Consider the following 24,772-nt stretch of genomic DNA (forward strand, 5'->3'; position numbering starts at 1 on the left):
GGATTCTCAGCTGTGGTGATCCATATCGGCCAGGCCAAGGCGGAGGTGAGAGAGGCTCCAGCCTCGGTGCAGTGTAGGGAGGGGGCGCACAACTCACTCAGCTATCATGCAACTACTGCAATGCTCTCTACACTGGCCTTCCAAAAAAGGTCTTGTACCGCCTACAGCTGATACAGAATACTGCTGCCAGACTGCTAACTAACCAACCCCGTCACTGCCACATAATGCCAGTCCTGCATTCCCTTCACTGGCTACCTATAGAATGGAGGGTCCTATTCAAGATCGGCCTACTGACATTTAAATCCCTGAATAATCTAGGCCCTGGATACATGAAAGATATGTTACAGCTGCGTAGCAATCCCCGCATTCTCAGATCCACAGGTTCTAATAATCTAGTCATACCCAGAGTCCACTTGGAAACTTTTGGTCCCAGAGCCTTCTGTCATGCTGCCCCTGCGTTTTGGAACTCCTTACCTCAACAGATCAGGACAGCCCCATCCCTGGACGTGTTTAAATCCAGACTGAAAACCCACCTGTTCAGTCTGGCATTTGCAGAAATATAACTTTTGTTGTGTGAATACTTCATCCTACTAATTACTGAATCTGAGAGAGCCTAAGCGCTTTGAGTCCTATGGGAGAAAAGCGCTATAGAAATGTTATTGTATTGTATCATTCCCCTATTGTAGAGAGAAATAAGAAAAGGGGATATATGGCGGTGTCTGCAAACCGGACAACTAGAGATTAAGGTGTTGGGGGCCCTGGGGTGCCTCTTAGTTTAATTGGAATCAGTGTGTGACGGCTGGGGTGGCAGGGATAGAGGGGCACACTTTGGTGTCTCAGCCTTGGGTACTGGAGGACCTTGTCCCAACTATGTTTATCGGCAAGCAACTCTGCCTCTGTGTCAAATGCTTTGTATGATGTATGTGGCTTTACATTGCTGTATTCACTCATCCAGGTTGGGAGGTTGTTGTGGCTCAAAAGTATTGTCACTAGTCTACTTTAGGGGACCCAGCAGAAAACCTCATAGGAAACGGTTCTCCAATCAAATCAAAGATGGCTTTATTGGCATGACCAAGATTCATACAGGCATTGCCAAAGCAAGGGGAAAAGGGGGGCATGGGGGAGGGTGGGGTAGGGGGACAACTGTTAAGCAGTCTGTGGACATGTTTAGGTTTACAGCACCCTTGCTGGCGTAAATCCCGACTAGTGTGGGTATAGTTTACTACAACCTGTTAATTCTAAACGTTCGAGAGGGTGCAGTCCACCCAATCTCTTTAGTAGAGTTTCATTATGCGGTTTCCTGCTTAAAGGTTATTATGCTGTTGTGTATCATTTAGAGCCGAGAAGAAATTCTGAGTTCAGGTCTGCTTTAAAATTGGCCACTGATATTACTAATATCCTACTGAGGATTGTTATCCTATATCTCAATTAACCCATACATTTTTATGATCACTCCCATAAGCCAGTCTTTGGGGATCGCTAAAAAGAATAAAAAAAAAAAAAGCAGATTCTTACCTAAGGAAAGGCTCTGTGTCCTATAGAGCCTTCCTGATCCCCACTGTTGAGCACTGGCTCCCCCGTTTGAATGCCCCGCTGCGGTGGACTTCGGAAGTCTTTGGGAGCAGAGTCCTTCCAAAGACAGGTGGCTCCATACTGCGCACACGAGAGAGAGAGAGAGAGAGAGAGAGAGAGAGAGAGAGAAGTATTTCACCAAATTGGTGGAATACTGCTAGTACCGGGGAGCCAGTGCTGGAACCAGGAGTGAGAGAAGAGCGGGAAGGCTCTATAGGACCCAGAGTCTTCCCTCTTCTTGGGCAAGTATCTGCTTCATATTATTATTATTATTATTGTTGTTGTTGTAGCAGTTCCTATTGACTTTGAGTTGCACACACAAACTTTGGCCACAACTTTTGTTGCCCACAGAGAGTAGACTCGATCCTGTGGGGTCCCATTGTTGTACACACACATCACTAGGCAACAGTTGTGCACCACACTTCCTCTATGGAAAAGGGAAAACCACGTGACACACAACAGAATGGCTTCTGTGTCTGGATAAGCTGCAGCGCAGTACCAGCTACCCCCTCAGGCTCCGGCCCGATCGGGTCAACCCTACTGCACAGGCACTCTACTCCCAGCTGCTATGGTAAATTATTTAAATCTAGCACCTGGAAGCCACCGATGCTACATATACCATGGATGGGAGGCCCTGTCTTCAAGCAAGTGCATCCTGCATTGATCATCACTCTGGGCTTGCACTAATTGCAAACTAGCCTCTGTATATCTTGATTATGGGTGTTCAAGGGGACAACATTTATAATAATTCACTATCCACTTTTAGTTGGAAGTCAAGCTGCTTAATTATTTGTTCACTAACTTTTCTATATTGTAATGGAGACTTTGTTTTGCATTTATACAGTTAGTTGACTGCTCTGACATGGGTGATGTTCGGGCTCAATTAACGCCAGAGACTCCCGGACGTCCATCAGTTCTGAATCCATTTGAGAGTCCTAATGACTACAGCAGCTTGCATGAGCCTTTTGTGTCCAGCCCATCCGTGTTTAAAGCAGCAAAGTCTTCAGCTGTGAGTACCAGATACTGATTTTTCCTTGGGGGGGGGGGGGGGGGGGGGGAGGGGGTTAGTTTAAAATGTACCTGTAGGGGAAAAAGTGCCCCAAATGGTACTCTCCTCAATAAAGGGCTTCCCCTGTTCTCTAGCGCTGCATCCCACAACAGACCATCTAGAAGCCCTTGTTTATAGCTTGTGCTGTAGCACGAACCTGCCGTAGCCAGAGTGGGTACGTGCTACTGCACACACAGTGTTGGCACACACCCACGTGCTTCAGGGGTCTCGGCACTGGAGCGTCCTGGCGGAGGAGGACAGGAAGACTCTGAGGGATCCCTGTCCCTAGGTAAGTATCATTTTTTTTTTTTTTTTTTTTTTTAATTTTTAAATAACAGGTTTGCTTTAAAGAGAGCCTGAATTTAAAGGAATACTGTAGGGGGGTCGGGGGAAAATGATTTGAACTTACTCCGGGCTTCTAATGGTCTACCGCAGACGTCCTGTGCCCCCACAGTCACTTACCGATGCTCCGGCCCCGCCTCCAGTTCACTTCTGGAATTTCAGACTTTAAAGTCTGAAAACCACTGCGCCTGCGTTGCCGTGCCCTCGCTCCCACTGATGTCACCAGGAGTGTACTGCGCAGTCCCAGTACAGTCTGAGCCTGCATAGTACGCTCCTGGTGACATCAGCGGGAACGAGGGCACGGCTGCGCAGGTGCAGTGGTTTTCAGACTTTAAAGTCTGAAATTCCAGAACTGAACCGGAGGCGGGACCTGAGCAGCAGTGAGTGGCTACATGGACACAGGACGTCTGCGGGGGACTATTAGAAGCCCCGGGTAAGTTCAACTCATTCCCCCCCCCCCCTACAGTATTCCTTTAATTTTAAAATAAAAAACAGATACTTGCCTAAGGAGAGTGAAGGCTCCGGGTCCTAATGAGCCTTCCCATTCTCCTGGTGTCTGCGCTCTTGCAGGCTCCCCCATTAGCGGTCGAGGACTGCTCACTTCTGAGTTGGAGAGACTTGGGAAGCACTTGGGCTCTGCCCAGAGTGGGATAAATGCCATACTAAACAGCTGGCTTTGGAGTGCTCTTGATTGGATGTGTAAGGAATTCTAAAGGGAAGTGGCAGCATGACCCAAGGTTCTGGCTTCAAAGCTTTTGAGGTGGCCTTTAGGGAAAACAAGTTAGTAGATCCCTTCGATCTGAGGGTGTGGGAGGTGCCATGCAGTTGTAACGAATCCTTCAGGTATCCGGGGTCTAAACTGTAGAGCTTTGATTGCTAGTAAGCCAATTTTGAAAAGGGGTTTCTCCTTGAAAGCCCTGGTGCCCCCTCCTTTTTGTTTCCACACTTAGTAAAGGTTAGTAAGAAACTTTCCCATCATTCACACAATTTTCAAATTTAATGCAGTCCCTCCAGAGAACTGCTCTTTGAAACAGTCAGTTGTTTTAACTAGAATCCATTCAGATATCTGGCAGCCAACGGAGTAGGCATTCACCAGCTTGTAATCGGCTTTCACATAGTCCATCATCGGAACACCACCTATTTCCTTACTTTGCTGCTGAGGGATTAACCATAACACTGCAGCTCAGCAGTCTCATCTTTCTGCCTACTTCCTCCCTGCTCTGTGTATGATACAGCAATTAGCCCATCCTCTGTTTGTCACGTGTACCTCCTCACCACACTGCTATGCCTACAATAGGAAACCTTTTTACATCGCTTTTGTTTTTTCACATTATTGAACCAAACATTGAGGAAGGTATGTGAAGGGTTAGGTGATTATTTTACACCAAGTAAATGACAGGGGTGTAAGACTGTGCTCAGTTTAGCTGTAGTGCTGGATCCAGAATGTGTCTCTAAGCAGCCGTAAGAAAGGGATGTGCTCACAGGAAAGGACTTACTGACTCAACAAGAGACCTGATTAGTCCAGTACAACTGCAGTGTGGCAACAGGAAAGGGAACTACAGAACTCAGCCAACATGTTCTTTTCAATGTATTTATTGCAAAAACTACAGACATGCTATGTAGAAAACTGAATATGCTTTTGGGTTTTGTTTTTTTCATGTTGTGGATTTCAAAAAATGGAATGCTGAACTAATGTGTTAAAAAAATAAAATGTTGAGATTCTACTACCGTAGTACTGTACTAACAGGAGGAAACTATTTCATCTGTTTTGCAGACTCCACAGGAATTTAGATGGTCAATTGATCAGCTTGCTGCGATAAACCCTGTTGATATTGATCCTGAAGATATACATCGCCAGGCTTTGTATTTAAGTCGTGCTAGGTAAGTAATGCTACCGTGTCTGCTGATATGTAGCTGCTTTGGAGTTGATTTACCGTTTACAGTTATTCTGTTGAGCAGGAGAACATGTGTTACCGCCAATATGGATGGGAATTATTATTTATTTTTGCTGCAATTACATGTAAGCTTTGCAATCCTCCCCTTAATCTCGTGATAATATAGTGTGGATTACTGAGAAGTAAGTAAACAGTTTAGAAATGCAGACTTCCAACCAACAAACGTTGATTCAGCAAGCTTACGAAACGTTTAAGTTTCATGTCCAGGCATTATACAGAACTGGATCAGAACCGTACCATTAAAGGGGGTTCTCGGGTATTTCTAAATAATATAAAACTGACACTTACCTGGGGCTTCTATCGGCCCCCTGCAGCTGTCATATCCCGTGCCATCCTCCTCCGATGCTCCGTACCACGCTGCCGGTAACCTGCTAATTATTCATCTAACTAGATGAATAGAACTGTGGCTGCACGTGTCATTGAGAGTTACTGCACAGTACAAGAAAACTTTGTGCTGTGCCTGCGCAGTAAGCTCCCTATGATGCGTGCAGGAGCAAGCACACAAGCGGCCGCAGTTCTGTTTGTCTAGTTAGACAAACTAGATATAGATATATATCTATACTGTATCCCCGCAGATACAGCAACCATCTAAGCAAGAAACAAGATTAAACAATGCAATATACAATTCACATGAATGACCCAGCAACAAGTAGAGAGCTGAACGCTATGTCGGGCGGGGTCTGAAATGGGAGGCAGACTTTTATGTGGACATCAGCCAATGGATGCAGACATGCAAATTCCTACACAGCTGAATGGTAATCACTCAATCCTGAGCTAGCTTGATTACAAGTTGCTAGCTGAAGGACTCTCATAACAAATACATGCAATATTATGCAACAACATGCATGTAGGAAATCCAGGGCTATCTGGCTGCAGTACAACTGCAGCAAGCAATAGAAGGAATCCTGACAGCATCCTGAACTGCAGAGTGATTGCAAATGACAATGAAACTTATTGTGAATGCGCAACCGAATGCAAGCAGATAAGTCAGAACTGCCCGGTTGCAGTCCCACTGCACCAGGAGAGATTCTGACAGTACCCCCTCCTTTAACCACTTCACCACTGAGGGGTTTTACCCCCTGACCACCAGAGCAATTTTCACCTTTCAGCGCTCCGTCCATTCATTCGTCTATAACTTTATTATTACTTATCGCAATGAAATGAACTATATCTTGTTTTTTCCGCCACCAATTAGGCTTTCTTTAGGTGGGACATTATGCCAAGAATTATTTTATTCTAAATGTGTTTTAATGGGGAAAATAGGAAAAAATGTGGGAAAAAATTTTCAGTTTTCGGCCATTATAGTTTTTAAATAATGCATGCTACTGTAATTAAAACCCATGACATTTATTTGCCCATTATTCCCGATTATAAAACCGTTTAAATTATGTCCCTATCACAATGTTTGGCCCCAATATTTTATTTGGAAATAAAGGTGCATTTTTTTCAGTTTTGCGTCCATCCCTAATTACAAGCCCGTAGTTTATAAAGTAACAGTGTTATACCCTCTTGACATAAATATTTAAAAAGTTCAGTCCCTAAGGTAACTATGTATTTTTTTTTTTTATTGTGTATATATATATATTTTTTTTTTTTAAATTACAAAAAAAAAAAAATTGGAGTGTGGGAGGTAATGAGTTAATTTATTATGTAAAACAATTTATTTGTATGTGTAAAATGCATTAGGGTGTAGTTTACTATTTGGACACAAGATGGCCACAGTGAGTATGTTTACATGCGACCGGAAGGACGCTTACAGGAAGCAGTAGGAGGCTGGGAGACTCACAATGATCCCGCTGTTTCTGAAAGAAGCAGCAGATCATTGCGGGGGCTTAGATCAACGAACGGGAATGGATTTTCCCGTTCATTGATCTCCGGGCAAGCGGGCGGCGGCGGGTGCACGCACACAAGCGGCGGTAGCGCGGACAGCGGCGGGAGCGCGGAAGGTACGGATTTCTCCGTCCCTGTTTTTTTAGGAGGGAAAAAAGGGGCGGAGAAATTCGTACCGTCGGGGGTAAAGTGGTTAAAGGTGGCTTCCAGACTCCTATAGAAACTGGCATAATTTTCTTGAACTCTTCCCTTGGTGGTCCAATTGCCTCCGTTGCTGAGCGAAACTCCCCTCCACATTGGGACTGCACAGCTCCTCTTTGTGCAACGTGGCCGTACGAGCCATAGCATGGGGCCAGTGGCTCCGGCTTACTGCACGTGTGGGCGGGCTTCTGCGGCCGCGCTGCACGAAGAGGAGGTGCACGGCCCGGATATGATTAGCGACAATGCCTTGTTGCTATTCTTCCGGTGGCCGCGCTCCGTGACGGGGGACATCAGAGCTGGGAGGGAAGCCTAAATAGGATCCTGAGGCTTCCCTCTCTTTAGGCAGGTATCTCTCATTTTGTTCCCAAGCTTTGGCCCAGGTACACATTAACAAGGAGAGCAAACTACTGAAACGCTGCTCCCGGATAGCTGAACGGACCTAGTGAAAAAATTATTTGCCGGAGCATTTTCAGAGTTCTAAAAGGGCTCTGCACATACTTTTCCTCCCTAATCTCACAATCCCACAACCCTAAACTACTCTTTGCTACCTTCAACTCCCTTCTCTGGCCTCCACCTTCCACTCCCTGAATCTCAGCAGAGGACTTTGTCTCCTTTTCATAAAAAAAAAAATCTTGTACTACTTCCAAGTCAGAGGCCACATTAATACAGAGAATATGTCATCCAATGTTAACAGGTACTGTAAAGGCTTTAAAAAAAAATCTGTAGAAACAGAACCTCATAGACATGCACTTTCCTGGTCATATTTACTAATTCATATCTGGTAGTGCTGAACTGAAATTGGCATGTCAAATATCAAGTAGGGTGAGACCAATATGGGTGCGCAATTCCTCCTCCTTTCTTTCCGTAGCACCCTGTAGGCAGCTATCTGTTCCTCTGATATGCAGAATATATGCAGGGGAGCATTGAGAAGTGAGGTTGCTATAGCTGCCTTTCAAGCATTATAGTTGCTAAGCTCTTTTCTTCAGCTGCTGCCTGCAGTGCCTCTTCTATCTCCTCCAGGTACTGGCTGCAGTGTGGAAAGCATGGGAGATGGCTCCCTGCTGTGTGTGTAGAATCTACTATGCATATTGTGCTATGTTTATTGCTGGTGCACTGTTTTTGCTACTGCCCAGACATGGCTACCCCATGTTGGGGAAACTGATTTAGCACAGGGATGCACCAGTGGCATGTGGGGCAGCTGGGGACATACTGGCAGCAGAATAGCAGAGAACCTGTGTTCAATAAAATTATTTTGTCTTCTGACCAAATGCTGAATACCGCTGTTGTAAATCGCTAAGTATACTAATATCAGTCTAGTATTGTCACCTTTACGTTGGCCATACACTCATAGATTTGCAGCAGATTCGACCATCGGATAGATTGCTGTCAGATGCCTGTCAGGTCAAATCTGACAGGGATCTGTCTGTGTGCCACACACTAGGAACAGATTTCCAATAGATTTCAGTAGGAAATCTATTGAAAAGCGATCGAAATGCATTATTGCACCATTTGATCCGATGCAACTCTATGGGCCATTGATCTGCTGCCAGCAGCCGATCGACTTAGATTTTCCATCCGGACCGATCGAGCAAAATCGATCGATCAGGCTTACTGCTGCATCGATTTCTAGCCGATCAGTCTATCAAAGGCTGAAATCAACCAGTGTATGGGCCCCTTAAGGTGGCAGTACATCTATTGACTTGGTGACCAATCGATTATTTGATTATATAATATAGAATCGGATGAAAATCTGTGGTGCCGAGAGCATGCCCAATCGTTGAAACCAACTTCGAGTCAAAATTGGTCATGGGGGGAGAGCACATTTTACATTGGGGGACAGTGTGGGATGCAGCGTCACAAGGCCTATTCCTGAAAGATTTCATGCTAAAATGGATCGGGAATCAGCCTGTGGTGTATAGACAGCCAACAGATCTCTCTCTGATCAGATTCTAATCAGACAGATCTGTCACTTGGTTGATCTGCCCATACATAGATGATAGCGGAAGGAACAAAAAAGACCACCTATTTATTTGTTCAATCAGACTTGCTTCAAAGCAGTGTGTATTCCAGTAATGTGACTCATATTTGTTATCATTTAGACTAGATAAGGATATAGAAGAAAGGCGACAAAAAGCAATCGAAGAGGTAAGCACTACTTTGTAGTAGGTAAACACTATGTGTAGTTTAAATTAAAAGGGAGGGGGGGGGGGGGGGGAATGCTTTCAAATAACCATTGAGAGCCCGTTTCCACTAGAGCAAATCTGCATGCATTTTCTGCATGTAGCTTCGCATAGCCAATATAAATCAATGGGCCTGTTTCCTCTTGTCAGAAATTCTGTGTGGTGGACTGTGCAGAAAAAATCTGCACAGCAGAGCCATTAGAATTTGCACACCGCAAGGTTAGTGTGCGAATCACATCCGCATGCAAATACGTTTTCGCGCTTTCCGCAACGGAATCGCACTGCACTAGTGGAAATGGGCCCATAAAGAAATGTGTATAGTTTGCTCACTTAGGCAGTTATGCCAGGGCCATGTCAGGTTCATAGCCAGTGTTTCCGTAAGAGAAGCACTCGAGTGGAACTTTAAGTAAAAACAGAAGAGTCAGCCTTGGGCACAATGCAGAATTACAGGAACCGTTAGACTACATTATGGAATAAAGTCTTCCTTTCTCTTTTACTGGCAGCAAACATTCTATCAGATGTGTATAAAACCAACCCATCTCCATTACTGACCTGGTGATATTGCAATGTTTGTAGAGCATTGGTAAAAGTAAACTTCTAGTTTAAAGATCACTGCAGGGTCCAGAGAAAATGCATCGTCCATTGATGGCAAATAAAATAAAAAAAAAGTAGCTTGTTAAAAGGAGAACTTTAGCTACCTGTATTTGGAGTTAAAAAATGGTCATATGATCTGTTCCTTGTTTATCAGCTTAAATGTTCTCCCTATGTGGGCAGATGTATACGGTAGTTTCCTGTTACACAGTGTTCTTGTAAAGGAAGGTACACAATTGGTAGGCATAGTAAACCATATCTACCTGCTAACAATCTCTTGCCACATTCATAGTATGATCTAGTTTATGGCTCTCTGCTACAGCCATAAGCGTTCTACTGCTTACTGCATTAGCATTATATAAAGACCCCTGCCCTACAGCTTCCTTGATTTTCCCACATAACCACCTGTTCCAATATCTAATTAATAAAATAATCAGATATCGATTGAAGTGTCCTTGCTTTTATTAGATTTTGTTGGTATTTGAAGATCAGAAACCAGAAATTCACAAAAGTAACTGACATGGGGAAATACTGTTTCACATCAGTGTATATTACTACTGTAGAATCTGTTATTTAACACTGACAGGGATTGGCTGATGCCGGATAAGTGCGATTTCTGGTTGCTTGAGACTCAATGGTAAATAAGCCTATCTAATACAGTATTATACCCCACTTTATATACATACCATGAAATCGGTACTAAATGTCAAAATACAAAAGTATACTAACCTTGGGGAGCCATGGAACCCAGTCCTTAAACCCAGCAAAGCCCAAAAACCGCCTAAGAAGTTTTATTTATGCTGATTGGTTGAGACTGCTGGTTAGTTGAGTTCAGGTTAACTGGAACTCCATTGTATATAAAGTATAATATTGTAGTTCCATGCTTTTCCCCAAATCCGTTATACTGTGTTGTTAGTTTTATCTTGCGTAATAAAAGCCCAGGAATCTGCCCCAGCGTCAAGCGCCAAGTGTGCAGGTGTAGAGTTGCAAGCGTTTCCATGGCTGCCTGGCAGAGGTGCAGGCAGGCGCACGCTGTCAATCTAGTGCCTGTTTTTTTAGTTGTGTGTTTTTTTTTTGTTTTTGTTGTTGTTTTCCCCCAAATGGGCCTAATTGACGAGATCTATATAAAATGACAAGTTGCTGATATTTGTTTGTTGTTTATCTTGTAGTTTTTTACTAAACGAACAATTGTTCCATCACCTTGGACTCAGAGTGATGGGAAACAAAAAGATATCCAGTTTCACTCGACAAAATGTAGGTCTTGTGTTTCAACTAAATAGTATCTTGTGATTTATTGAATGTATGGTTTTTCTCTCTCTAATCCAGATTTGTGTAAAACATAACTCTACTTTCATTAAAGGACAACTGTAGCGAGGCTGCAATGTTGTTTTTCCTCTTGTGCAATACCAGTTGCCTGGCAGCCCTGCTGACCTATTTGGCTGCAGTAGTGTCTGAATAACACCAGAAACAAGCATGCAGCTAATCTTACCAGTTCCGACAATGGCCTCGATTCATTAACGATTACCGCATGCGTTATCGCCAAAGCGGTAAATTACCGCATGGTATGTTGTAGATAGTGGATTCATAAAATTGTACGCATGTTTTACCGCATACGGGAATAGTGCGGTAATGAAAGTGTTGTTTGTGTCGTTAAACTGAATGAAGTGAATTAATGAAAAAAAGGGGGGAGTAAGGAAGCGATAAATAACGTGGTGTTATCGCCAACAAAGACCTGGTGAGTTTGTTCTACTCAGTAGCATTTTAGGTGACAAATGGAGCCCTTTCAACTTAATGTGATGGAATTTTTAAGGATACAGAGGAGGAAACATAGAAGGGTGGTTGTAATAACACCCAGGGTGTTTAGAAATCGTACAGAGTTAGATCATTTATAAGAATTAATATATGTATGCATGTATGTATGTGTTTTATACTTCTTATGTCACGTGTGTCTAAATCCTCCCACTTCTATCCAACATGCACCTTGTCTTTAGGAAGTCAGCAGCAAACTACCGCACTCAGCAAATTATACCATAATTACGGCACACTTACTGCCTGCTATCGCAATCACCTCGTTCTCAGAATTTTTTTTATGAATTTACTGCAAAACCCCTCACTTACTGCTAGCGGTAATTTCCCGCCCCTCTCTGAACTACCGCACTCACTGTTATGAATTGAGGCCAATGTCGGAAACACCTGATCTGCTGCATGCTTGTTCATGGTCTATGGCTAAAAGTATTCGAAACAGAGGATCAGCAGGATAGCCAGGCAACTGATATTGCACAAAAGGAAAAAAAAAACATGGCAGCCCTTCTACAGTTGTCCTTTAAAATGTTCAAAACTTGGGCTGTATGCTCCACAGGAATTGAGAATGTATAACCGTGTAGCTTCAGATTGCTGACTATTTTCCAGGGCTGTGGAGTCGGGCAATTTTGGGTGCCTGGAGTCGGAGTCGGGAAAAAATGCACCGACTCCGACTCCTAATGAATTTGTAACTGTAATTAAAATAGAAAATATGATAAAATGTTCTATTTCTCAGATAATAGTCATTAAAAATAATGTATATATACAGTATATATACAGTAATAGCTGTGCTTTGTCCACAAAAATGAAATAAACCAATCAAAATTAGTTACTTGTGCTACTTCAATAAAGCAGTCCCCGTATTTTTAAGGTCAGATATACATATCTGATTGTGACTGTATATGTGATGTGTACACAGGAATCTCTTATATATACTAAATAACATCTATGCTGTAAGAATAAAGCCTGATGTGTAGCCATGTCACTAATAGAGATGGTCAATGAGATGGAAATAATTCCGCATTGATGCTGATTTATGCAAATGTATGCACTCCCTTTGCTGATGAAATCAAATAATTTGATATGTTATTAAAATTTGGTTTGGTGACTACAAATTAAAGGGTAACTGAGACGGATGAAAAGTAAAGTTTTATACATACCTGGGGCTTCCTCCAGCCCCCTTCAGGCTAATCAGTCCCTCACTGTCCTCCACCACCCGAATCTTCTGCTATGAGTCCTGGAAATTTAGCCAGTCAGCGCTGTCCAGCCGCATGCCGCTCCCACAGCCAGGAAGATTCTGCACCTGCGCAATAGTGCTGCACAGGTGTAGTATGCTCCTGGCGGCGGAGTGTGTGCATGCGCACTACGCCTGACTGGCTCAAGTACCTGGACTCCTAGCAGAAGATCCAGGTGGTGGAGGAGGACAACGAGGGACTGATTATCCTGAAGGCGGCTGGAGGAAGCCCCAGGTATGTATAAAACTTTAATTTCATCTGTCTCAGGTTTACTTTGTTACACAGTAGTACTATACTCTACATATGCACTCCCCACAGAGCTGCAGGGAATCCACTGAGAATGCTGTGCACATTGAACACAGAGGTGTTGTCTGTTTACAATCTCCTCATTCCCCTGCAGAGTACCTGCACATCATTCTTACATGTACCCACAGTTACATTGCCTAGGGCCTGATAGATGTTCTTTGTTCCGGTTTGTACCTTTTACAAGTACTCTTACCAAGGACTAGTTTTAGTCCAAAGGGAATAAATATAGTAGTCTACATATCCTTCTCACTTCAGTTGTCTTGTAAAATTCCTAAGCGTTGGCAGTTAAGAGACGAATTTCATGTTACATACTTTTAATCAACAAAATTGTAATATGCAAATTAGAGGAGTCGGAGTCGTGGAGTCGGAGTCGGCGGAAACCTAAACTGAGGAGTCGGAGTCGGTGGATTTTTGGACCGACTCCACAGCCCTGCTATTTTCTGATAGCACAATGTTGATCCGAGATTGTGCCAGGGATTCTCAGCCATTTATTGACAAACTGTTTACTCGTTTTAGTGGACCTGAGCTCAGAACTTCCTGTCTGCTGTAAAACGATACGGAACAGCAGCATAATCTTTTAAAGAAAAACATTTTTGTTACACTTGATATAAATCTGCACCATTTCTACTTCCTGCTTACATGAAAGCAGACATATTTTTAACATCCTTTGCTTTCAAATGAGCTGATCTGCTGTGGCAGTCAGGTGACACGGGGAGAGATCAAATTACAACCAGTGAATACACAGATTTTTAGACAGGCTAAACTCTCTTAATGCATACAGGGTGCATTTTTCTCTGTTTTCCTTTTGTCCTGTGCAAGAGTTCAGGTCCACTTTAAGGGCCCATTCACACTAGAAGCGCTTTTCTGAGCGTTTTGCGATTGAATAGCGGTTTATTAAAATCACTCTTATTCACTTTCACTGCGAAATTTTTTTTTTATTATTTTTTTTTTTAACCACGGTTTTAATGAAAGTGAATGGGGGCGATTTTAAACGCTAATCAATCGCAAAACCGCCCAGAAAAAGCACTTCTAGTGTGAATGGGCCCTAAATCACTACATAAACTACCCAAATGACCCTGATCAATAGTTCACACACCTCAGTTCTGTGTATTGCCCCTTTAAAGTGACACTGATGTGAAAAAAACAAAAAACTTATGATGTAAATATTTGTATGTGTAGTACTGATAATCTCACAAGTTAATTTAACTTCAAATTCCCTTTTAAAGTGAACCAGAGGTAAGTGATATGGCGGTTGCCATATTTATTTCCTTTTAAACAGTACCAGTTGCTTGGCAGCCCTGCTTGTCTATTTGGCTTCAGTAGTGTCTGAATAGCACTAGAAACAAGCATGCAACTAATCTGGTCAGATCTAACAATATTGGCAGAAACACCTGATCTGCTGCATGCTTGCTCAGGATCTATGGCTAAAGTATTAGAAGCAGAGGATCAGCGGGACAGCCGGGAAACTAGAATTGCTTAAAAGGAAATGAATATAGCAGCCTCCATATCCCTCTCGCCTCGGGTTTTTTTTACATTGACATCTTGAAGTCTTTTGAGGTAGTTGCGGATGAGGCTCTTTATCATCTCGGATGGTAAAGCTGCCTATTCTTCCTGGTAAAAAGCTTTCAGTTCCCATAAATTGGGCTGTCTTGCATGAACTGCATGTTTCAGGTCTCCCCAGAGTGGCTCAATTATATTGAGGTCAGGAGACTGAGATGGCCATTCCAGAACCTTAAAGAGAACCTGAACTGAAAATAAAAAGTCTAAATTACTATACACAGGTCATACTTGCCTCCTGTGTAGTCTACTATTCAATCTTTCTCCTCTCCTGCGTCCCATTTGTCCACTGTGATCAATGGAATTCCCCATCCTCCATTTTGAAAATGGACATATTTTATTATCGTCATTTGCACTGTAACAGTGGACCATAACAGCTTCCTGGTCAGCACACTGTTAAACTGTAATATCACCCAGTAAAGCCATAGGGAAACCTGGACATTAACTTGCACATTCAGTTGTAACTGACAGCTGCTGCTATGTAACTGACAGCAACTGGTATATTTCAGTTCTGACAAAATATTGTCAGAACGGGAAGGCATCACTGTAAGAAGAAAATGGTGAGCTTCTGAGAGGAATGGACTGTGAGGTTAGTATGTAATATTCATCTGCAGCTACGTCATGTGTTTATTTTAAATAATTTTACTCTCTTCAGGTTCCCTTTAAGCATACACAAAAACGTAAGCACCTTCAATACTGTGCAACTCTGTGCACACAAACTTTGCCCATTAGCCATGGAATGCATCACCATAAGCACAGCCATACAGGGCCAATATCTAATATTAATCCATATTAACTCAGGCATTTCAAGAAACAACGTATAATTATTTAACATGAGCTTAAATCCATTAAAAACCATTAAATCCTCAAAGATCTCCCAGAATGTACCGACTGTAATCGGTATGCTCCCCTGCTATAAATATTTCATAATAAATACATGCGTTCATAAATCATCCCTCTGGGATAGGCAGGCTTACAGTGAAAGTCCAATCACAAACAAATATACTCACAGAAAATTATCATGACCACAATACTTTATTAGAGCAGCCACTACTATGTTAATAGACAGTTACTATGTTAATTATTATAAATAGTAACTATGTTAATTAACATAGTAGCGGCTGCTATAGTAAAATATTGTACTTCACAGCAGCGGCCGGTGTTTAAAGGAGCAATTAAGGAAGGTTGCATGACCACGCGTAGCGTGCCACCCTGTATTTAGCTTGTGGTGCTGTCATGTAGCTAGCACTGCTATAGCAGAGCCGCTTCATGAATCAGTCCCAATGTTTGTATAGTACATGAATTGTACTAAAAAAAATGTTAAATTTATATATCTATTTTTTTTTTTTAAAGAGACTCTGTAACATCAAAAAGATCCCCTGGCGGGTACTCACCTCGGGTGGGGGAAGCCTTGGGATCCTAATGAGGCTTCCCACGCCGTCCTCTGTCCCACGGGGGTCTCGCTGCAGCCCTCCGAACAGCCGGCGACAGACCCGACTGTCAGTTCAATATTTACCTTTTCAGGCTATAGCGGGGACGCTGTGGCTGCTTTCGGCTCGGAACTAGACGGAAATACCCGATCTCCGTCGGGTCCGCTCTACTGCGCAGGCGCCAGAGACTTGCGCCTGCGCAGTAGAGCAGACCCGACGACGATCGGGTATTTCTGCCTACTTCGGAGCCGACAGCCACCAGAGCGCCTGCGCAGGAGCCGGGAAGGTAAATATTTACGTCGCCACTGCACGGAGGGCTGCAGCGAGACCCCCGAGGGACGGAGGACGGCGTGGTAAGCCTCATTAGGATCCTGAGGCTTCCCTCACCCGAGGTGAGTACCCCCCAGGGGACATTTTGATGTTACAGTTCCTCTTTAATATTGCAATTTATATGTAGCTGATTACAGGTGATTGGCAAAGCTGTGTTGCATGAGTAATCCTATAGGATTATGGGATAACTCACATTACAGCAATTGTGACATGTTTGTGATTTGCAACGATAAAATCTATTTTGGTTTCTCACAGCTTTTTCCAGTACAAAAAAAAAAAAAAAAAAGTAAAAGGTACTTTCACATGATGCGGTCTCCTACTGTGTTGCACCTTTGTTTAACCCAGACACGGAAGTTAAAAAAAAAACGCACATTTCATAACCACGCCATTTCCGATTGCATTGAAAGAAATATTTCATTTAATTTTTTTTTTTTTAATCAACTCGATATTTATGAATTATCCAATCTTCTTAAAATTTCCTACAAATCGTGTGTGTGTGTGCTAGTTACATTGGCAGGAAGAATCTGAATTTTCATACAGCCCAAAAAAAAATCAGAATTCTCGCATCCCCAAAAAATTGAAAAAAAAAATTTAAATTGTATGGTGTGTGGTTACCTTTAAAGAAATTATCAGGTAAAAAAAAAGTTTCACTTACCTGGGGGCTTCTACCAGCCCCATGCAGCCATCCTGTACCCTCGTAGTCACGCACTGCTGCTCCAGTCCCCCCGCCAGCTAGTTTAGTTTTTGCCGACCTCGGGGTCGGCAGGCCGCATTGCATACATTTGTACGCATTCCCGCTGGTGCAGGAATATTAACATATACATTTTTACGCGTTAGTGGTGTAACGCGTAAATTTTTACGTGTTGCACCACTAACGCGTAAAAATGATTTGCCTGATAATTACTTTAAAACTAACATAGAGAGAATTTATTTCAAGCTGTAATTTTTTTTTCTTTTTTAGATGTTGACCTTATTAATGAATCCCCTCTTGGGCGAGAACTTGCCATACCCGTTGGCAAGAGCACAGGTAATTTTGCAAGAATCATCACAAGTATCTGTGTTTGTCTAAGGTTTTTTCTTATTTTGTTTTTTTTTTTTGTTTTAAACCACCTTTTAGCTAGAAACACAACATCATAGAGAAGTGGGTAGATCCAGCCTTGTGTGAGTTCAGTTTATCTGCTGGGTTTCTGATATAAGCTCAAAGGGGTACCTGTGAGGACAGACCTTGACATGTTTTGCAGGTACACGTTTTGGCGTGGCTATACTTATTGACCTGTAGCACCTATGTATTAAGTGGTTGGACATTGGCAAACTGTATGACTATTTGTCAGTGACTCGAAGCAAATCTGTACTACCACTATCTCAAAAACTCGGGAATTGCATGTGTATGCATATGCATAAAATGTACATTTTGTTCCAGAGAAAAAACACTATTTTTTTCCTACATTGCGGTCACTTGAAGCGGGACTGAAGATTAGCATAAAACAAACATTTTAACTTACCTGGGGCTCCGCCAAGCCCCCAGCAGCCATCCGGTCCCGCGCCGCTACTGCACCAACCTCCGTTCTCTAGCTACCAGCTAGTTATATTACTTTCGACTTGTAAGTTGGCGACAACTGCGCCTGCATGCCCTGGGCCACGCGTATCTTTCTTTGCGTTACCATACTGCAGTGGAGTGACGCAAAGGATGTGCGGGGCGCGCAGTTGCCGTTTACTTACAATTCGACAGTAATGAAACTAGCTGGTGGTGGGAGAACGGAGGATCGTGCAGGACTGGCACGGGACAAGGACGGCTGCTGGGGGCTTGGGGGAGCCCCAGGTAAGTGAAACTGTTTGTTTTTTATGCTGATCTTCAGTTCTGCTTTAAAGTAGCTTTTAAGACTGACAGAACTGACAGGTTTTAGACTAGTCCATCTCCTTATTGGAAATTCTTGGGGTTTTCTTTATATTCAAAAGCACTTACTAAAAGGCAGTTTCTCAATCCAACAAATAAAAGTATGTAAACTTATTGAGAGGCTGGCATGATCGTACAGGTCCTTTCCAGGGAGAGCTTTTGTAAAGAATAAAGGAGATACTGAGAATTCCTCACAGGGAGATGGAGATTTACTCCTGGAGAAATGTAGCCATGTCAAGCTAGAAAAAAAGTATGTACTGTGACTGTTCCTTTAACCACATCTAACCACACTGTACATGTAATGTAGAAGCGACATAATTACTAATTATTGATATGGCCAGTTGTGCTACTCATTTACAGAGGGACCTTAACCAAGGATTAAACTTCATCTCAATCAGTAGCTGATATATCCTTTCTCATGAGAAATCTTTACATTTTCTCTAATAGTGCATCAGGAGGGTCTGTGTGGCTGATATAGGCCTCGATTCATAAAGCATTCCCGCATGCGGGAATGCTGAAAACAGCTCACTATACCGACCACATAGCAAAATCTGTATTCATAAAGGCTTTTTCCGCATGAAAAGCTGACATTCCTGAGAAGAGCGATAAATCACCGCCTTGCGCTGTGATTATCTTAACAAAAGTAACAAATGTCGATTCATAAAGATTAGAGGAAGCGTTATGCAGACGGGGATTACCGCTACCTCTGATGGGGCGAGAAGCGTGCGGAATACATTGCAGTGAATGGGACAGACCTCCCAAGCAGCTGCAGAGAGAACACCGCATGGAGGGACTCGGCCAGCTTCTCCTGTTTCCGCATGCCTACCGACAGCCTAACGCTAGCCTACAGCGGAATATCTCCGCACTCCTATCACAACTAGAAACCTTTTTATGAATGACCACCCAGAAGGCTGAAATACCGACAGCGGTGTTTCCCCGCACGGATTTACCTTACCGACAGCACTTTTATGAATCGAGACCATTGTGGTGAAAACTCCAACAGTGTGATGTCATGACTATGGTCATGAGTTTCCTGTCTGTAAACCTCATTGCATTGTGGGAAAGAACGACTGTTTCCAACTGCCAAGCAAGCAATATCTCTGTGTGCATATGAACAGTATATCTATAAAACAAACCAAAAAAAAAAAAAAAAAAAAAACCCCAACCTTTTAGCCGATCATTGTTGGTGGGTGTGGATCTAGATCAGGGCTGGGCAAACTATGGCCTGGGGGCCAGATTTGTCTTGTGTTTGCTAAGAAGCCGGTCTGACAATTATTCTCCACTTCTTCCTCCCGCCCTCCTTTCAAAAATACAAGAGCAGTAACGTACCTTTTTGCGCTCTCCGGTGACTATCTTTATGGCAATGTCAGCGTCCTGTCTCTTGCCATGAGTATGTACTAGTGTACATGATGCCACTGGAAAGTACAGTTGGGTGTGCTACCACCCAATTTTCCTCCATACGCTAATTTTCTGAAAGAAGGGAGGGATACACACTCAAGCTGCTGTGGCCCGATCCAAAAAAAAGTTTGCCCACCCCTGTTCTAGAAGCAGTGCTGTCTAGTTTTTTTTTTTTCTTGTCTACCAGTAGTAAATATTGTCTAGCAGGCTTGGGGGATCAAACAACATGAACAAATGTATTGATTTTTTTTTCTCCTCTACTACTATTTTTTTTTTTTTTTGGTAAAGTTTACTCTTGAAGTGGCATTGAGTAGTCCCAAATTTTAGCCTGGGGTGAGATTTTCAGGCTGCTGGGTTTTGTCATTGGCAGCACTGGTTTCCGAGTGGTGTACGTGAGCTTAGGCTCATAAGGAACCATGCACTAACTACTCGGCTCCCATCAGGATTTGCAATTAAACACAAGCAAGTCTAATATCGGTGTAGTAAATTCAGCAGTTGTAAATTAATTTTGTCATAAGTCAACAGTTGAAACATTGGGAAAATCTTGGTGAAATTACTGTTAAATTTATAAGCCAAAAAGACATGTAATGTTGGTGACAGATGTACATTTACTGAGGATTTTATTAGGAACACCTCGTTCACTCAGTTATCATCCAATCAAGAGGCAGCAGTGCAATATGTAAAATAATGCAGGTACAGGTATGGAGCTGAACAAGCACTTTATAGGGAAACAGAGGTGAGAGGCATATGGAGGCTGCTATATTTTCTTTTAAACCAGAGATGTCTGATTATAGTCCTCAAGGGCTGAGGTCCTCACACATTTTTGACACAGCTCAAATTAATTGATTGGACTTATTCAGGGACAGTGTGGTCCATCAGGTACAACACGTTTCTCTATTTCTCAGTCCATCCACTGGTGTAGATATGGCCCTCGAGGACTGAAAGTCAACAGCTGCCTTGTAAACAATACCAGGCCTAACTGTCCTGCTGATTTTCTGTCATCAGTTGTATCTGAATGACACACCTAAAAGGATGTGGCTAATTCAGTCAGAGCACCTGATCTGCATTCTTGTTCAGGGTCTATGACTAAAAGTATTAGAGGCTGAGGATCAGCAGGACAGCCAGGCAATATGTATTGTTTAACCCCCCTGGCGGTCTATTAAAAACTGCCAGGGGGCAGCAGAGCAGTTTAAAAAAAAAAAAAAAAAAAAAAGATTTTTTTTTAAATCATGTAGCGAGCCCAGGGCTCACTACATGATAGCCGCTGTGCAGCGGCATCCCCCCGCACTCTTCGATCGCCTCTGGCGATCTCCAATCAGGAAATCCCGTTCAAAGAACGGGATTTCCTGGAGGGCTTCCCCCGTTGCCATGACGACGGGCGGCATCGTCATTGGAAGTCCCGATCTACCCCTCTGTGCTGCCTGGCACTGATTGGCCAGGCAGCGCACGGGGTCTGGGGGGCCCGGAGCGGCGGTGGCTAATCGGCGCGGGGCGGCGGCGATCAGAGTGCACACGCAGCTAGCAAAGTGCTAGCTGCGTGTTGCAAAACAAAAAGTATGCAAATCGGCCCAGCAGGGCCTGAGAAATCCTCCTGCGCGGCATAGCCCATGCTCAGGACGGGCTTACCGCCAGGGAGGTTAAGAAGAAGCCTCTGATGTATTCAGTGCCAATCATACAATCCAAATTGCTCTGTCCTGACATACTGTTTCTTTGTATGTTTCTGTAAATTAGTCTCTTTGGTCTAGTAGCTTACTGTAACATGTATTTCCATTGGGATGATTCTTATGTAGTGTTATTTTTCTTGTAGTTGCGTGCCAGACACAGTTGTCATTACCTGTTAACTTTAATCTGGAGCAAGTACTAGGTAAGTACACCGCAGAATAAAACTGGGTACACACATGAGATAAGTTTTTGGAAAATGAAATCGCCTACCAATTTTACCACCTTCCATGTAGTATGAGAGCAAATATCTACACAGCCCTATTCTCAAGCTGAGTACACCCATCAGATAAGAATCCTTGCAAACTGAGGAATTCATCTGTCACAGAGGTTTGTCAGGGAGCTTTGAAAGACTGTTTTAAAGGCGCGTACACACGCCATACTTTTCAAACGACTGGTCCGTCAGACCCTCCCACGGGGCGGCCGTTCTGCCGACAGTTGCATGTGAGTTCAAGCTGTTGGCAGACTGATGTTTTTGGCTGACCCGCTCGGTAGGCGGCTAGTACTCACTGTTGGCAGAACGACCGCCCTGCGGGAGGGTCTGACGGACCCGTCGTTTGAAAAAGTATGGCATGTGTACGTGCCTTAAAGATCCTGTCGCAAGCAAAATATCAGTTCCTGCAAAATACTTCCATAGTCTATATCTGGAGATCTCATACATGCTTTCCTTAATGGACATTCATCTGCAGATCAGATCCACCGGGATGAATCAGAACGGTTGAGAGATACGTATCTTTTGGCTGCATCTTTTGAGGTTTTTTTGTGAAATTTTTTTACAAAGATTATCTGCAGGTTTATCTTTGATCTTTCATTTTTCAAAGATTGATCTTGTGTGTACCGAGCTTAATTTTCAAAACCTGTTGTCCCTCACTACATGGCAGTGGTAAAATTGGCCAGTCCTCTGCAGATGAAAATTGGATTTGTGTATAGACCTTAACTGGTCTGTTCTTTTAGTAGCGAGGAGATACTATTTCCATAGATTTAAACAACCACTAGAGGTGGTTTTCACCATATGGGCCAGAGCTGTTTTGATCTTTTAGGTATGGCCCCATTTATTAACCACTTGCCGACCGCGCACTCATAACGCGCGTCGGCAAAGTGGCAGCTGCAGGACCAGCGACGCAGATCTGCGTCGCCGGCTGCAGGCTAATTAGTCAGGAAGCAGCTGCTCGCGCGAGCGGCTGCTTCCTGTCATTTCACAGCGGGGGGCTCCGTGAATAGCCTGCGGGCCGCCGATCCGCTTTGTTTACATTTGTACAATGCTGCTAACAGTAGCAGCGTTGTACTGGATCAGGAATCCCCGGCCAATCAGCAGCCGGGGATCGCTGTCACATGACAGGCAGGAGCCTGTTAGAGGCTGCACAGGATAGATCCGTTCCTGTGCAGCCTCCGATCTCTCGGGGAAGGGAGGGAGGAGAGGGTGAAACCCCCCCCCCCCCCCCCGCCAGCCACACGCAGGCAGGAGCGATCAGCCATCCTTTGCCCTCGTAGTCACTGCTGCTCCAGTCCCCCACAGGCAGCTTGCCGACCTCGGTCGGCGGGACGCATTGCGTACATTTTTACGCATTCCCGCTAGTGCAGGAACATTAACACATACATTTTTACGCATTACTGGTTCAATGCGTAAAAATGTACGCATTGAACCAGTAACGCGTAAAAATTTATGTGTTAATGTTCCTGCACTAGCGGGAATGCGTAAAAATGTACGCAATGCGTCCCGCCGACCTCCGAGGTCGGCAAGCTGCCAGCGGGGGACTGGAGCAGCAGTGAGTGACTACGAGGGCACAGGATGGCTGCATGGGGCTGGTAGAAGCCCCAGGTAAGTGAAACTCATTTTTTTATTTTGCTTGAACCTTCCCTTTAAGGGGGGGGGGGGGTAAAGGCTGGGTCATCAAGTGGTTAAGCAATAACTTTTCACTACTTGAAATGTAGTGGAAATAAAATATTTAGCTATTACAATGGAAATTGTGTCCAACCACATGTAGATATGAGCTTTTAAAATCATAAAATGGCCCATTATCCTACTACCTTTTCTTAGCTTTTTTTTTTTTTTTTTTTTTTAACCGCGCTGGTAATCATATTTCTTCTATTTGGCTGCACCGCGTGTCACCAGTTTAAGTTTGTAGTATAGTTAAACTTCTCGTACAAATAATAAAAGCATGCAGGTGGCTTATGATAAATTTACATGTCATGATGTTAGTTTTGTTTTGTTTTTTTTCCCTTAGGAGAGTATTTCAGAAGCGAAGAAAATGCAGACCAGTCTCAGGAAAGCTTGAGCTCCTCGTCACTGCGCAGAAAGCTGTTTTTGGATGGCCAGATAAGTGGATCAGAGTTTTCTTCGCCATCCTCTCCTCCAGCAGGCAAATGCAGCGCTCCCCCGGCCTCCCTGGGTGTCCTGTGCTCCATAGATCTGTCTCCTGTCCGCTGTAGAAGCCCCATGCAAACACCCAGTTCGGTAATAACCAAATCTGTATGAATCCTTCATCCTAGTTCTCTCACTGAACTCAATACTGCTGAAAGTATACCTGTGTAAGGTCGGATTCACACTATAAGCGCTTTTGTGAGCGCTTACGTTTGCTTAGCGCTTGTTAAAAAATCGCTCATTCATTAAAATCATGGTAAAAAATCGCTGCGATCGCGTACGTGGAAAAATGTATGTGGCTGCGGTGATTTGTACTGCGTGTTTAATGAAAGTGAATGGGAGCGATTTATTTTTTTTATTTATATTTTACAAGTGCTCAGCAAGCGCTAACAAAAAGCTAATAGTGTGGATAACATGGAGACACGTTGCTTGCTGATTTTTATTTAAAAATCTTAGTTTTCTGGCCATTGGGCTGATTTTGTGCCTTTTTAAAATACACCTGAAATCTGATAAAATGGAGACTGGCTTTTAAAGTTGTACCAGTTGCCTGGCATCCTGCTGATTTTTCATGTATCGCACACCTGAAACAAGCATGCAGCTAATCCAGTCAAACTTCAAACATCTGAATCTGCATGCATGTTTAGAGTCTACGACTGAAAGTATTAAAGGCAGAGAATCAGCAGGACTGCCAGGCAACATGCATTATTTAAAGGGACTCAGAGCTGACAAAATTATAGATTTATACATACCTGGGGCTTACTCCAGCCCCATCTGCTTGAATCGCTTCCACGCCGCCGTCCTCCGTTGCCTGCAGCTTTGGGCGGCTGCTGGAGAGATACGCAAAGAACACACTTCTTCTGCATAGACTGGCTCTGACTGACGTCATTGATGGGACCCAGTTCCTGAAGCTGCGGGCAACGGCGGCGTGCAAACGATCCGAGCAGATGGGGCTGGAGGAAGCCCCAGGTATGTATAAATCTTTTTATTTTTGCCAGCTCTGATGCACTTTTAAAGGAAATAAA

General features: G+C 43.5%; 1 protein-coding gene across 1 annotated transcript in view; it reads left to right on the plus strand.

The window, feature by feature from the left end:
* BORA (BORA aurora kinase A activator) overlaps window positions 1-24,772 on the plus strand; it is a 65,831-nt gene that overhangs the window by 17,877 nt on the left and 23,182 nt on the right. The window contains exons 2-8 of the mRNA XM_068267846.1: window positions 2,417-2,581; window positions 4,737-4,843; window positions 9,048-9,093; window positions 10,889-10,973; window positions 17,339-17,404; window positions 21,477-21,533; window positions 23,614-23,843. Of these exons, the coding sequence (XP_068123947.1) occupies window positions 2,417-2,581; window positions 4,737-4,843; window positions 9,048-9,093; window positions 10,889-10,973; window positions 17,339-17,404; window positions 21,477-21,533; window positions 23,614-23,843 (756 nt within the window). The remainder of the gene's footprint in view (window positions 1-2,416; window positions 2,582-4,736; window positions 4,844-9,047; window positions 9,094-10,888; window positions 10,974-17,338; window positions 17,405-21,476; window positions 21,534-23,613; window positions 23,844-24,772) is intronic.

This window comes from Hyperolius riggenbachi, chromosome 2 (genome assembly GCF_040937935.1).
Source record: "Hyperolius riggenbachi isolate aHypRig1 chromosome 2, aHypRig1.pri, whole genome shotgun sequence".
Taxonomy (NCBI): domain Eukaryota; kingdom Metazoa; phylum Chordata; class Amphibia; order Anura; family Hyperoliidae; genus Hyperolius; species Hyperolius riggenbachi.